This window comes from Mandrillus leucophaeus, unplaced genomic scaffold (genome assembly GCF_000951045.1).
Source record: "Mandrillus leucophaeus isolate KB7577 unplaced genomic scaffold, Mleu.le_1.0 Scaffold499, whole genome shotgun sequence".
Lineage (NCBI taxonomy): Eukaryota > Metazoa > Chordata > Mammalia > Primates > Cercopithecidae > Mandrillus > Mandrillus leucophaeus.
The window spans coordinates 744647-761162 of NW_012105353.1; the positions used below are offsets into that span (position 1 = coordinate 744647).

Consider the following 16516-nt stretch of genomic DNA (forward strand, 5'->3'; position numbering starts at 1 on the left):
GATTACAGGCGCCCGCCACCTCGCCCGGCTAGTTTTTTGTATTTTTTAGTAGAGACGGGGTTTCACCGGGTTAGCCAGGATGGTCTCGATCTCCTGACATTGTGATCCACCCGTCTCGGCCTCCCAAAGTGCTGGGATTACAGGCTTGAGCCACCGCGCCCGGCCTGATTTTTCTTTCTTAACCTCATACTTCTGTTTAGGGGGCCTCAGTAGTCTAGATCAACCCCAGTTTATCTCTAGTTCTGAATACCACGTGGATGGAACTCATGGCAACTCTGGGGCCCCATATGATTATGAGGTATAATTGAACAGGACAGCATTTCCACTTCACTTGAGTTCTTACGCTACTTGGATCTCCCAAAAAGTGAGACTGTATGAATACAAAGAGACAGTGCTAATTGTTTTTCCGTAATCTTTTGTATCAAATTGGTAAGATACTGTATTTGACAAGACCTTTAAGTCAAGTCTGTAGCTAACTAGGTTAGAATACGTGGACTTGATTCTGACAATAAGTTCAGGACTAATTAAAACATGGTGAAACGATGTGTTGAGGCATATAAAACAATTGAAAATGAAAGAGTTAAAATGTTGTCCCTTGCTGTGTGAAAGTCTCCAGTCTCCTAATGGTTAATGCCTGACATGACTGTGCTCCTTAATGACACAAGCTCTCTGTCATGCTTTCCTTGACTCAACAAGTATAAGAAACCCCGAGTACCAAGAAACAGGTTTTAAAAACAGATTTAAGACAATCAACATATTTTAAAGATTGTAAGATGCTTTAGGATGTATATTTACCCCTTGACGTGATTAAGAACTTGAGCACTGGAGTTGGATGTGAGTTCAGTGCCTGGCTCTTAGATTCCTAGCTATGTGACCGACTTTGGGCAGATTATTTTGTCTCTGTTTCCTCGTCTGTAAAATAGGGATAAGAGTTGTACTTGCCTCACAGTGGTGATTAAAATTAAGTAAAGTGATGAGTATAAGGTAAAGTAGCTGGTCAGCATTAAGTACTATGAATGCTAGCTTTGAGGACAGTGTGATAGTGTGCAAGGATGTGTTCCTACAAGCTGCCTTTTGCTGGATCTGTTGGATTATTTTATTTGTATCGGATAGGTGGTGAGGCAGAGTGGAGCCATGAGGAGTTTTGAAAAGTGAGACATTACTTAACATTCATCCTGCAAAAGCAAACAACTCAGTAGTTTTTAGTGTATTCACGAACTTATGCAACCGTCATTACTATCTAATTCCAAAACACTTCATCACCCCAAAAGTAAACCCTCTACCCATTAGCTGCCACTCCCTGCCCCATTTCTCCTTCCCCCTTAGTCCCTGGCAACCACTGTTCTATTTTCTGTATCTATGGCTTTGTCTAATCCTGACATTTCATATAATCATTTTGTTGTTGTTGTTGTTTTGAGACAGGGTCTCTGTCACCCAGGATGGAGTACAGAGGCATGATCACAGCTCACTGCAGCCTCGACCTTCCGTGAGGCTCAGGTGATTCTCCCACCTCGGCCTCCCGAGCATCTGGGACCACAGGCTCCTGCCAGCATGCCCGGCTGATTTTTCTTTTTCTTTTTTTTTTTTTTTTTTTTTGTAGAGATGGGGTTTCACCATGTTGCCCAGGCTGGTCTCAAACTCCTGCACTCAAGGGATCCACCCGCCTCAGTCTCCCAAAGTGCTGAGAGTACAGGCATGAGCCACCACACCTGGCCTGACATTTCATATAAATACGATAATAGAATATGTGGCCTCTCATAACTGACTTCTTTCCTATAGCATAATGTTTTTAATGCTCATCCATGTTGTAGCGTGAGAATTCTTATGTATGGCTGAATAATATTCCATTGTATGGCTGTGTCGTATTATGTTGATCCATTCACCAGTTGATGGACATTTGGGTTGTTTCCACTTTTTGTCTATTGTGAATAACTGTGCTGTGAACATTTGTGTGCAAGTTTTTGTGGAGATACCTGTTTTCATTTCTCTTCAATATATGGCTAGGAGTGGAATTGATGAGTTTGATGGTTACTCTATGATTAACTTTTTGAGGAACTGCCAGACTGTCTTCCAAAGTGGCTGGACCGGCTGGGCGCGGTGGCTCAAGCCTGTAATCCCAGCACTTTGGGAGGCTGAGACGGGCGGATCACGAGGTCAGGAGATCGAGACCATCCTGGTTAATACGGTGAAACCCCGTCTCTACTAAAAAGTACAAAAAACTAGCCGGGCGAGGTGGCGGGCGCCTGTAGTCCCAGCTACTCGGGAGGCTGAGGCAGGAGAATGGCGTGAACCCGGGAGGCGGAGCTTGCAGTGAGCTGAGATCCGGCCACTGCACTCCAGCCTGGGAGGCACAGTGAGACTCCGTCTCAAAAAAAAACAAAAACAAAAACAAAACCAAAGTGGCTGGACTACTTTACACTTCCACCAGCAGCATGTGACGGGCCCAGTTGCTCCATATCGTCGCCAACTCTTATTATTAATCTCTCACTTTATCCTGATTCAATTTCTTTATTTAAATAAGAAAAATATTTTATCATTTTATCTTAGAAATTCAATTTATAAAAATTGACCTCATTATATATTATGTTTTTATATAAACTTTTAATATCAAGTCAGGGTAGTTTCCACAGAAATGTGAAAGAAATGAAACATGATGCGATCATAAGTCAAAGGATGTAGTGATTTCTCACCTGTGCAGTTTTTCCTCAAAAAATTGTATGCAGCCTCTTTGTCTGTGTTTGCTCACTGGTGTATCCCCACTGCCCTGAGCTCAGTTCATGTTTGTTGAATGAATGGATGAAGAGTTTCCAAAGGAGTAGACAAGACAGAGGATACCTAAATTGTAATGCATTTAGATTTAGGTTACTATTCCCTGATACCTTAGGATCTTTCACAAGCAAGTCTAACACTTGGGGATTCTGTCTAGCCTCTAGGACCCATCTGTTCTCTACAGGTGTTCCTTAACTTATGATAGGACAACATCCCGATAACCCACTGTAAAGTAAAATAATTGTAAGTCAAACCATTGTAAGTTGAGGATGGTCTGGATTTGCTTCCATTTCTTACCCGTTTCTTACTCTAATGTCTCCATGTTTTCTCCTGACATACTATTTCTGCCTTTTCTAACTGTAGTTACTAAGTTTCCTACAATGTAAATGAGTTGTTTTATTATAGAAGTATGGAGTGTGTTTGATAAAGTAGCTTAAAAATAGTATCAGTGGACTTGAAGAGGACATCAAACTGCCAAGAATTTCTTTTATTTTTTATTTTTTAACAAGGAGTTGGAAGGACAGTCTGTCGTTTAAGCTGGGCAGGTTACGGGAAAACATCAGTTTTTATTCTTGCTATTGCAACAGTCATAATCTATACTGAAGTAGAGTACACTTTATAAAGATGTTATATTCATATAGTCAACAGGTATTTATATATTGATTTCTTCTAGTTACTGTTCTAAGGACTGGGGATATAATGAAAAACTATATACAAACCTTTGTCTTCATGTTACTTATAATTTAATGGTAGAAGAAAGAAAATAAATACATGTCAGTGGAGTGATAGGTGAAAATAAGGCAGAAGAGGAAATTTAATAGCAAAGAGTGACATGTGTGATACGGTTTTATTTAGGGTGATCATGGAGTACACTTATGACTTTTTAAAAAATGTAGCTGGGTAGTGAATTAAGTGAGGGAGTTAGCCATAGGGTTATTTGAGAGGATAGTATTTCAAGGGAGGGAACAGCAAAAGCAAAGACCTTAAGACAGGTGCATGCCTGCTTTTGTTTAAGGAATAGAAAGGGGGACAGTGGGGTTGTGACAGGGTAGTAAAGGGAGAGAGTTAGTAGATGAGGCCAGTCACAAACGACTTTGAAGAACTGAAGGACATGAAGACTTTGTATTTTATTCTGGATGAAGTTAGAAAACATTTTGGGTTGTAACCAGAGAAGAGACATAATCTCACTTAAATTTTAAAAGGATCACTCTGGTTGCTGGGTGGAGAATGGACTGTAAGAGCTAGAGAAAAAAAGTATTTCCTTCTTAAGTAATAAAAAAAGATTAGAGGTAGGAAATCTACATGATAGGGTCGACATGGTAGAGTGGACGCATCAGGGAACCAGGCTGCTTAGATCTTCTTCCTCTCATATCCTCTGTGTGTAGCGTCTGCCTCATGATCCAATATGGGTATCTGTGCTTTAGCCATCATGTCCTCATTCTAGCCTTTCCTTTAAAGACTTCTTGAAATTTACACATGATAACTTGTCCAAAATTTAGTCCCATGGCCATGCCTAGCTGCAGGGCAGCTGGGAAATAGATTCTCTAATCTGAGCATTCATTTGCCTGGTCAAAAATCAAATATCAAAGGATTTAGTTTTTGTATTGTGACAAAATATACATATCCTAAATTTACCATTTTAACCATTTTAAGTGTAAAATTCATTGATATTGAGTATATTCACTGGTACAATCATCACCAGATGTTTGTATCCACTTCCAGAACTTTTTCATCTTCACAAACAGTAACTCTGTTTCCGTTGAATAATAACTCCTCATGCTCTCCTCGCCGCAGCCCCTGGTAACCTCTATTCTTTCTGTCTATATGAATTTGCCTATTGTGGGTATCTAAGTAGAGTCAGACAATATTTGTCCTTTTCTCTCTGGCTTCTTTCACTTAGCATAGTGTTTTCAGGGTCAATCCATGTTGTATCATGTGTCAGAATTTCATTCCTTTTTTAAAAAAATTTATTCTCTTTTAAGGCTGAATAATACTCCATTGTATGGCTGTACTACATTTTGTTTATCTGTTTTTCTGTTTGTGGACATTTGTATTGCTTTCACCCTTTGGCTATTGTAAATAGTGCTGTTATGAACATTGGTATTGTCATCTTTTTGGTTATAGCCATCCTAGTTAGTGTAAAGTGGTATCTCATTGTAGTTTTAATTTGCATTTCTCTGATGACTAATGATGTTGAGCATCTTTCCATGTGCTTATTGGCCATTGGTATGTTTTTGGAGAAATTTCTATTCAAATCCTTTGCCTATTTTAAAATCAAAGTCTTTTTATTGTTGAGGTGTAGGAGTTCTTTGTATATTCTGGATATAGCTCCCTTTTCAGATATATGCTTTGCAAAGAGAATTTTTAAAAATCCATTGCTTTGTTTGTAGAAGTAGTCATATACACTAATGGTAATCATTTGGAAAAATATAATAAAGTATAAAATCAAAAATATAAGGCATTCCTGATTTTACCAGTCAGAGATGACCACTGTTAATATTTAGTACATTTCTTGTCATTTATTTTTTTCTGGGCACATATGTGTATATTTTAAATAGTTGAAATTATCCTCAATATACAGCTTTGCACTTTACTCTTTTGACCTATTGTCGTCAGCGTTTTGACAAAACATAGGCCTTTTTAACATTTAAAAAAACCCTGAGTGTCTATTTCATGTCAGATTCTGGGATCAGAACTGGGACCACAAAATGAATCATCCGCAGTGCTTCCTCTGAAGGAATAGCAACTTGTTCTGTTAAACAGACAGGTACACCAGTAGTTACAAATACGGAGTGATAGGTGTTAAGACTGAAAAATGCTACATGTGCACATACCAGGGAGCACCTAGTTCACCTCAGAAGGGTTTAGGAAACTTCCTTGAAGAGGTATAAATGGATCTAAATCTTTAAGTTAATCAAAGTAGAAGGAAATGGTCACAGAAGGAACTGCACATGCAAAGGTGTAGAAGCAGGAGAGATTGCTGGGTGCCGGGAACCACATGAGCTTCAATATTCCCGGCTGGGCGCGGTGGCTCACGCCTGTAATCCCAGCACTTTGGGAGGCCGAGGTGGATGGATCACTTGAGGTCAGGAGTTCAAGACCAGCCTGGTCAACATGGTGAAACCCCGTCTCTACTAAAAATAAAAAAAATTAGCGGGGCATGATGGCACGTGCCTGTAATCCTAACTACTCGGGAGGCTGAGGCAGGAGAATTGCTTGAACTTAGGAGGTGGAGTTTGCAGTAAGCCAAGATTGCGCCACTGCACTCCAGCCTAGGCGACAGAGCAAGACTCTGTCTCAAAAACAAACAAACAAAAATCCTAAGGCTCAGTGTGCTTGTTGGGGAGATTGGAGCAAGGTAGCAAGGGCCAGAGCAGAAAGGGCCATGGGGTCACGATGAAGAGTGTGGAAGTTATCTTGTTGCCAGTGGGGAATCCATGGGAAAGACTGAAGGTGGGCCTGTGGAAGACACAGGAAGGGGCTGAGAAGCATTGTGGAGAGATGCAGGGTGTGACACGGAGAGGAACCCCCAAGGGCTGTGGAAATGAGGCTTTGGAGATCAGAGGAAGAGTCCAGGGAAGGACCTCCCTCCCAGATAGGGCTGCCTGAGAAGAGCCCTTTGTGGCCTCAGGACCCCATGATGACGGGAGAGAGGCGGCTGTCGTTCCCTGCTGTGGCCCTGCAGTATCAGAGGCCTCAGCTCTGCCAGTGAGGGGACCCTGAGCCAGTCATACACCTTGCCTCTGATGAATGGGCTGGGTCATGAGCCCTTGGTGCTTCCACCAGTAAGAGCCTGTTAGCAAGAAGGGGAGGGGGGCAGTGCTGCCAGAGGTTCTAGAGCAGTAGTTATCTTTACACAAAACACACATTTCACATATGGTTTCGGGGGTTACAGCCCCCAGGAAGCCTATCCTTAGACCCCAGATTGAGAACCCTGGTTCAAGGAATGTTTTTCCCCATTGCTAACCTCCAACTTAGGTAAATAACATTTGTTGGAAAATGAGGCAAAATGACGGGTTTAGGCCTAATGACTATCATTTGTAATTTTAGTAGTGATAGATCATTGAGATTTAATTTGTGTGCTACTTTAATTGTTTCTGAAGGGGCTTTTTAAAATTATTCTTGTTTATTTGTTGGAAAAAATATTATACTAATAAAATATTCTTATTTTCTCTCTTTCCTTATTAGGGAAGATCAGAGTTCCAGTTTTTCAAAGGTAAAGAATGTTCATACTGATGGATTCCAAAAACCCATGCATTTTATAAAATCAAATTTTAAAAAATGTATTGAAAAACCTTACATGGTAAGATCACAGTTCTAAAATTTTCATTTTTATAATTTCTTCTTCTCCAATACATCGGAATGTACAGGGATCACCAATATTTTTCACGTTTGTAACTGTTCATTAAGTATATGTTATAAGATTCCGTTGATACGTAAAGTTATTATGACAGAAGAAATGGTCATTTCTTGCTTGATTTAGTAGCATTTTATTGGATTCATTAAATAAAGCTAATAAATCTAGCTTTCTTAAGATTTTCTGGGGGGCCAGGTGCAGTGGCTCATGCTTGTAATCCTAGCACTTTGGGAGGCCAAGGCAGGAGGATTTCTTGGGCCCAGGAGTTCAAGACCAGCCTGGGCAACGTGGCTAGACCTCATCTCTACAAAAAATAGTAATAATTATAAAAAAATTTCAAAAAAGATTTTTTGGGAACAACTCTTAAGCTCTCTTGGAACATATTTATTAAGGCATAATTTACATACCATAAAATTCACCCATTTTAGGTGTACAATTTAATGATTTTTAGTAAATTAACCAAAGCGTGCAACCATTACCGTAGTCCACTTTTAGAATGTTTTCATTACCCAGTATGAGCCCTCATGCCTGTTTCGTTACTCCCCTTTGCCACCCCCAGCCAACACTAATCTACTTTCTGTCTTGAAGATTTGCCTTTATATAGAGCAGCTCACAAAATGGCAGCTAGCTTCCATAAGAACAGGCAAGTAATGGTGAGAAAGATGGAAGCCAGAGTTGGTAACCTAATTTCACAAGTAAAATCTCATCCTTTACCATATTCTTTTTGCAAGAAGCAGCTTCCTAGGTCCTGCCCACATTCAAAGGGAGGAATAATTGGTTGGATCACTGGGAGCCATGTCAGCAGTTGCCTAGTACAGTCCTTCCTCTGGCCAGACTCCACAGAAAGTGGAAATAATAGAAGGTGATAAGACTGTTGATTTTAGAAAAAGGAAACCATCTTGAGAATGGGCCCCATCTTTTCTGTTTCCACCGGCTAAAAATGTAATCTATTCTGTTTCCACCAGAGGATTTTGGTTCCTCATAGTTATAGACTTACTAATGTAGTTCTTTCTCTTATTTCTGATACTTTTCTAGCCATGGCAAGAGCATCACCTCAAATCAGTTACCTGAGTCAGGAATACCTGCCTCCTGCAATGTTGAGGATTTGTATTCTTCTTAGGCAGTAGGAACCCTTTAGCAACTCCTGATAGTAATGGGTTCATTTCTCTCCTAGGTGCCTGAATAAATGCTAGATATATCCTCGATTTTCTCAAACTCACTCATTATGTTATACATGAGTATGTTTTATACTTGTTACAGGCATAAATGATCCTGGCTCCTCACAAACTGGCATGGATCATGGTAGTCAAGGTCGAGGGTCAAGTTAGCATGGGTCAAGGAGGAGATGTGTATGTGCTCTACGGCTAAGCTCCCTGCTCCCTGCTTTGTGTTCTTAATCCTGTACATTTAAAATGTGTTTTCTAATGGTAAACAAGCTTTTAAAATAAACTTTAAAGTCTATTAACCCACACCACTACTTTTTTTCCATGCAGAATTATACTACGCAGAGAAAAGACATAATTACTCACAAACCATTTCAGGTTGAGGGAAATCGCCGAAACACGAGAGTAAGACCTTTCAAGGTATTGAGTGTTGTTTTCCATTTAATTCCAGCTTTGGTTTTATGCTTTGGACATAATGTTTTAGTGTTAGTAAATCAAGAGCTGTTTTGTAATATGATTTCAAATGGTAGCTATAAACTAGTATTTCTGGACATTTGTAGTTAACTGTAATCAATTTATTGATGACCCCTTTCCTTAGGACTTGATTTTCAATTTTTTTTTTTTTTTTTTTTACCAGTAGAATCCTTTTCCAAATATTACATGGAAACACAAATACATAAAACAGATGCAGGTGGAGTGGCTCTAGGTGGGGAGACAGGCAAGACTGCAAACCCTCCCTTTAAGCCAGAACCTTTACCTCTAAGATACACGTGCAGAGCTGTAGAGCTTTCTCCAAGAATCACAGATTGAAAAACCCTGCCATGGACACACAACCCTTAGAGGTGTTCTGGGTCATCACAGGAAGATTCTGGTCCAGGTAGCTTTGTTAAAGCATATTTTATCACACTCTAATTATTGGTACATCTGTATCTGATATGAATGATAATTTTTAATCAACCAATATGTTTGATTATCCAGAACACCTCATCCCCCAAATATATGGAGTTAGAATTATAATACAAGGTATTATATTTCTTTTTTTTTTTTTTGAGGCGGAGTCTCCCTCTGTCATCCAGGCTGGAGTGCAGTGGCGTGATCTCGGCTCACTGCAACCTCTGCCTCCCAGATTCAAGCTATTCTCCTGCCTCAGCCTCCCAAGTAGCTGGGATTACAGGCACGCGCCACCATGCCCAGCTAATTTTTGTATTTTTAGTAGAGACAGGGTTTCATCATGTTGGCCAGACTGATCTCAAGCACCTGACCTCAAGTGATCACCCACCTTGGCCTCCCAAAGTGCTGGGATTACAGGCTTGAACCACTGCACCCGGCCCAAGGTATTATATTTCTGTCTCCTTGCTCACAAAAGTTGAGGTGCTTTTAAAATCAATTTTGACAGTTTCTTGCCTGTAATAGGTACTTTATTCATATTTTTCACTCATATTGTCTCCCTCCCCTAAATAAAGGAAAGAATTTGAGCTTTTTGTGTAAAAGTGGCAGGCAGGCTTGATAGAGTAGTTAGCTCATTAGGAGGAAGTTAGTATGAACAGAAAAGTAGTAGAAGCTATCTAAAATTATGGACTAGAAGGTTAGTTGAGTGAGGTCTATTAATATTGGCTTCTTGAGAGTCAAAATTTATAGATGTTGAAAGATTTTATTCAACGAGAGTAACATAATTTGTAGGCATTGAATAGATTACATTTTTAGCCAGTGGTTTGTATATCTAAGAACATGTGTGACACGAAGTTTTTAAAAATAATTACGGTCTTAGAATGTATACGTGTTTTATGCCATCTGTTGATCTCTTGAGTAATGGGGCATCACATCAACTGAAAATGTGATGTCTGCATAACTTATAGACAATATAGATGGGCTTTCAGATCTAAGTGCTTCCTACATGTTCTGATTGGTCAGATATAGTTGATTATAGTATTTTTCTAAGAGCATCATAAGATTTATTTTCTGTTACCTTTTTTCTTTAAGGGAAGATACTTTAACATAAATTCATAGAAAAATGTTTTCAAGATATATATAACTTTACCTCTTGAGCAATCATTTAAAGTTATATAATGTTATATGAATGCTTAGAAGTGTACAATTCTTTGTAGTAAAATAGTGGGAAGAAATAATCCTTCCTAAGAAAAGGAAATATTGGCCAGGCGCGGTGGCTCAAGCCTGTAATCCCAGCACTTTGGGAGGCCGAGACGGGCAGATCACGAGGTCAGGAGATCGAGACCATCCTGGCTAGCACGGTGAAACCCCGTCTCTACTAAAAAAAATACAAAAAAATTAGCCGGGCAAGGTGGCGGGCGCCTGTAGTCCCAGCTACTCGGGAGGCTGAGGCAGGAGAATGGTGTAAACCTGGGAGGCGGAGCTTGCAGTGAGCTGAGATCCGGCCACTGCACTCCAGCCTGGGCGACAGAGCGAGACTCCGTCTCAAAAAAAAAAAAGAAAAGGAAATATTTTGCTTGGGTACTGTAGCTCACACCTGTAATCCCAACACTTTGGGTGGATCACTTGAGCTCAGGAGATCGAGAAGAGCCTGGGCAACATGGCAAAACCCCGTCTCTACAAAAAATACAAAAATTAGCTGGGCATAGTGGTGTGCACCTGTAATCCCAGCTACTCAGGAGGCTGGGGTGGGAAGATCGCTTCAGCCTGGGAGGCAGAGGTTGCAGTGAGCCGAGATTGTGCCACTGCCCTCAGGCCCGGGCGACACAGCAAAGAGACCCTATTCCAAAAGGAAAAAAAAAAAAAAGGAAATATTTTGCTATAATTTACTTTTTACATGAATTGGACTAGTTCAAAGCGACATAGTAATCACCTTAGAGGACATGTAGAAATGGATTGCATCAGTCTCAAGATTAGCTCTGATGTGTCAGGTTTGTGCAGATAATCTTAACATTAGTGTCTCATTATAATTCTGTTTTACCTGAAATTTTCTGTAGCCTTAAGAAAATAATTGAAAAATAGGCCTGACATAAATTTTTTTTTGTAAAATTATGTGCTTCATTATGTCTGACATACCCATTTCTGAAATAATTGTGAAAAGAGGAATCTGCTTGGTTTTGTTAACTATTCCACTGTAATACATCATTTGTGCATTTGTTTTCCCAATATGGCTCATAATCTGTTTCCTCTTACTAAGTACTCTGAGGATGGAAGTTAAATAAAATCAACCAAACACTAAATTTCAAAAAGAATAAAATCTATTTCTTTGGCCAAGTCTTTGAAAATTATTACAGAGCCATTGTACTTATTCTATTTAGATGTCTATATATTAGGCCATAATTTTAAAGCCATGGTTCAGTCTAGCATACATTTTGGCTTTCACTAAATTAGTAGCTTAATATTTTTGATGTTATGGGTCTTGCTGCAACCAGTTCTCCCCTTTCACAACTTCATAACTGTCTTCTTGTTAAAAAGCAACAGCAGCTCGAGTAACAACAACTCACCTAAGACCTAATCTCTTTTCCTCCTGGCATTGCTTTAGTTGCTGGTTAATCTAAACTTTGTTATCAAAGGGAAACAAATAGTGTTTAAAGAGGGTTGTTATTTAATGCAGCCATTGTAGTGTTTATAAACAATTTTATTGACTTCTTTAGAGGTTAATAGTGTATTCAACCTTATAATAGTTTATTTAGGAGTTATTATTGTTTAGCTCTTCATGTTGAGGAAATCTTGACTCATATCTGGCTGGGCATGGTGGCTCACGCCTGTAATCCCAGCACTTTGGGGGGCCGAGGCGGGCAAATCACTTGAGGTGAGGAGTTCGAGATCAGCCTGGCCAACTTAGTGAAACCCTGTCTCTACTAAAAATACAAAAATGAGCTGGGCGCAATGGCATGTACCTATAGTCCCAAGTACTCTGGAGCCTGAGGCAGGAGAATCACTTGAACCCAGGAGGCAGAGGTTGCAGTGAGCCCAGATTGCACTACTGTACTTCAGCCTGGGTGACAGAGGGAAACTCTATCTCAAAAAAAAAAACTGGACTCATATCTGTAAAGGTGTATAAATATTTATTCAGACCCTAACTTTCTATAAACGAAATGTGCTTTTGTTTGCTTTTGTAATTTTGGCTTCTGTTTTCAGCCTTAATCATTTACAAATAGTAACTCTTTCCCTGAAACATTCTAAAAGGGGCCACTATTAGTTTCATCCCATTTGATTGGACCCTGATCATGTAGTAGTTGGAATGTGACTCAGGGATGTTTTTTATTAAAAGCAAAGAAAGAATTTGATTTAAAGACAAAACTCTTCCCATGCACCTTTGTGATGAAACATTTACATGTAACTAGGTTGTCTTTTCCTTTTTACTTGAGAAAATTGAGAAGATAAGAACAAATTAGCAGATAATAAAGTTTATGTATCAATCTTCTGAGTAAAATTCTGATTTTATTTTAAAAAAACACATTTGGGAATAAATTTAGTATGCAACGGCTGCTATTTTAAAGATATAGAATGTATAGCTTTTATTCTGACCCTTGTACCTGCCTAATAAATGAGCACTGGTTGAGTTCTTAGCTCTTGAGTGGTAAGGCAAATGGAAGAATAAGACTTCCTGCTTGTGCCATTCAAATTAAATGCTCTTTTGTGCATTTCAAGCATGGAGAGCCCTTTTCCTGGATCTTGGTAGACTCCTATTGGCAAAATCAGAAGGAGTAGCTGCGTCTCTAGTGCTTAGACCCAGCATCTCTACTCATTTTCAGCCCCTGAAGGAAAAGAGGTGGATCTGTTTAGTCTTTGTACCTTGCATATGATATTAGGTATGAATTTTGTTAAATAAGCTCAGAACAGTTTTATAGTTTTCTATGCCTGAGAGAGGACGCTGGGTCACCAAAGTCTTTCTTTCTCTACCATATTTCTCTCTACTTCTTGGAATTAGATCTTCCAATATTCAAGTTATGCTGAACTGATCTTGTTAAAAGTTTCATTCAGCCCAGGGTTTTTCTTCGTATGGCTTCAAGTTTATTTTCTATAGGAGAATTTAATTGAATGATTTTGGGGAAGAAATCCCTTTCATAGTCAAGAACTTAATGCAGCTTCTTCCAGTAAGTTGGCAAGTAGCTAAGTTTTTAAGATTTAGCAGGGCAGAGATAGACTCCATCTATGAACCTTTGCGCCACTGCTCCCATCTGTTTTAGATTATTCTAGGAGGATGCTTGGAAATGCGGGGAGACACAAGCAGTGTGTGATATGGGAAAGTGAAGGAGGGAGATTTGGAGAATTGTTTGGGAAGGTTTGGAGAGGGTTGGTTCACGACTGACAAAACTGAGGACTGTTTTCCTCTTCCACCCGCAGCAGTAAATTAACAAGAGACCATTTGTCTTATCAACCACATGAGAAACACACGAATATCCATTGTCCTCTTATGTCTAATATAGTGCTGCACAATATATGCAGGTTAGGAAATGTTCTTTTTAAGTAATCGGTCTTTTGTAGTAAAGAAAGATTTGTTTGAAGGTATTAACAGGAATAAAGTTAAAATATTTTTTGATTCTTAAATAGATATTGATACTTTATATCTTTCCCTCTCATTGGGATTTGATATATTTCACTATGAATCAGAAGAATAATTTTAGTTCGTTAGAGGTTCTGAACATTTTATTTTGTTAGCTTGATGAATTTTAAGAATTAATTTCAAATTCTTTTCTTTTTTTATTTTTTTGTAGAGACAGGGTCTCGCTCTGTTGCCCAGGCTGGTCTTGAACTCCTGGCCTCAAGCAGTCCTCCTACCTGTCTCCCAAAGTGCTGGGATTGTAGGTGTGAGCCACTGTGCCTGCCCTCAAAATCTTTTAACTTAACAGTTTCCAAAATTTGGTTTGATATAGGTTTTGTTGTTGTCGTTTTGTTTTTTTGAGACAGGGTCTCGCTCTGTCACCCAGGCTGGAGTGTGTGGCACAATCACAGCTTACTGCAGCCTCTACCTCCAAGACTCAAGCTATCTCCCACCTCAGCCTCCTGAGAAGCTGGGACTACAGGCATGAGTCCAGCTAAGAATAAAAATTAAAAATATATATTAATATATAAAATGAGCTAGGAAGCCAGCTTGAGAGAAACATACTTTGTCACCATCATTAACTCTTTCTGTTTTAATATCTATAAGGCCTAGAATCCAGACAGCTCCAAGTATCAGACAGTTTTTCATCTGTTTTTTGTTTTGTTTTGTTTAAGACAGGGTCTTACTCTGCCACCCAGGCTGGAGTGCAGTGGCGCTCTTTCGTGCTTTTCAAGCATAGAGAGCAGTGACTCGCTACAACCTCCGCCTCCCAGGTTCAAGCAATTCTCCTGCCTTACCCTCCTGAGTAGCTAGGATGACAGGCGCCTGCCACCACACCTGGCTAATTTTTGTATTTTTAGTAGAGACGGGGTTTCACCATGCCAGGCTGGTCTCGAACTCCTGACCTCAAGCGATCAGCTTGAGGAGTTCCGCCTCGGTCTCCCAAAGTGCTGGCATTACAGGCGTGAGCTACCGCACCCAGCCACCCACTCATCTGTTTACTAATAAAGTAGACTTGGAAGGTGTAGTTTTAACATTTAATTCCTTTTTTTCCTTCACAGAGCAACTTTAGAGGTGGCAGATGCCAGCCCAATTATAAATCAGGCCTGGTACAGAAGAGCTTGTACATTCAGGCTAAGTATCAGCGTTTACGGTTCACTGGCCCAAGGGGATTTATCACTCATAAATTCAGAGAAAGATTAATGAGAAAAAAGAAGGTTAGTTGAATTATAATGATTTAAAAATGTTTAGTGATATTTAAACTCCTAAATTATCTATGTTCATTAGATAAATTGGTTTTTCATTTAATTTTAAGAAACAACCTGGGTTTTTAAATGTTCTTGTCGCATGATAGTTGAATAAGAACCTCAGGGAGGTAATGGTAATACAGTTGTGAGACTGCGTAACCTTAAAATGCTTTTAGGCATTATGCCTCAAATATTTTGCATATGTTAGCTGTTTGAACTTTTGACTTTAGAATTTCTGTTGTATGGTTAATCTTTGAAATGGAAACTTAGGTAAAGGCTTTTAATTGATGTATTTTAGTCTTACACAATTATCTGAGTGAATTATCTGAGTGCCAAAAAAATTTTGAATATATACAAAGGGTGCGTAATTGCAAAATACACTAACTCTTTTCCCCATTCATGTATTTTTTTGTTGTGGTAAAATATGTATAATACAGAATTTGCCATTTTAACCATTTTTAAGTAGCATTAAATACATACAGTTCAGTGACTCTAATTTCATTCAGAGTGCTATGCAATCATCACCATTATATGCTCTTTTTCAATATATGTTTTTAATCGACAAGTAAAAATTACATCTATTTATGGTGTTCAACATGACGTTTTGATATATGTATACATTATGGAATGGCTAAATCAAGCAAATACCCATTACTTCACATACTTATTTTTTTTGTGTTGAGAACACTTAAAATATACTCTCTTAGCAATTTTCAAGTGTACAATATATTGTAATTAACTGTAGTCACCATGATGTATAGTACATCTTTTGAATGTATTTCTTCTGCGTAACTGAAATTTTGTGTTGATGCTTTGACCAACTTCTTCCCAATCCCTCCAGCCTCTGGTAACCACAATTTTGCTCTGTTTCTATGAGTTTGACTTTTTTTTTTTTGATTCCACATATAGGTGAGATTATATGGTATTTGTGTACCTGGCTTATTTCACTTAACATAGTATCCTTCAAATTAATCCATGTTGTCATAAATGACAGGATTTCCTTCTTTTTAAGGCTGACTGGTATTCCATTGTATATATATACATTTTCTTTATCCATTCAGCCATTGATAGATACTGAGGTTGATTCCATTATGCTAATGCTTCATGTGTTTATTCCTAACTCCCCAAACTTGTTAATAACTCTTCTTTAAATTTTTTAAGTTTTTACTTTTTGGGACAGAGTTTTGCTCTTATTCCCAGGCCGGAGTGCAATGGCACGATCTCAGCTCAGTGCAACCTCTGCCTCCTGGGTTCAAGTGATTCTCCTGCCTCAGCCTCCCAAGTAGCTGCAATTACAGGCGCCTGCCACTATGCCTGGCTAATTTTTGTATTTTTATTAGAGACAGGGTTTGTCCATGTTGGCCAGGCTGGTCTCGAGCTGCTGACCTCAGGTGATCCACCCTCCTCGGCCTCCCAAAGTGCTGGGATTACAGGCGTGAGCCAACATGCCCGGCCGATAACTCTTTTTTTTTTTTTTTTTTTT

General features: G+C 39.1%; 1 protein-coding gene across 1 annotated transcript in view; it reads left to right on the top strand.

Annotated features, from left to right (window-relative positions):
* The window catches only part of LOC105550777 (chromosome unknown open reading frame, human CXorf23), a 54137-nt gene that overhangs the window by 20619 nt on the left and 17002 nt on the right, over positions 1 to 16516 (top strand). The window contains exons 8-10 of the mRNA XM_011995793.1: positions 6958 to 6985; positions 8620 to 8709; positions 14848 to 15003. Coding sequence (XP_011851183.1) covers positions 6958 to 6985; positions 8620 to 8709; positions 14848 to 15003 — 274 coding nt within the window. The remainder of the gene's footprint in view (positions 1 to 6957; positions 6986 to 8619; positions 8710 to 14847; positions 15004 to 16516) is intronic.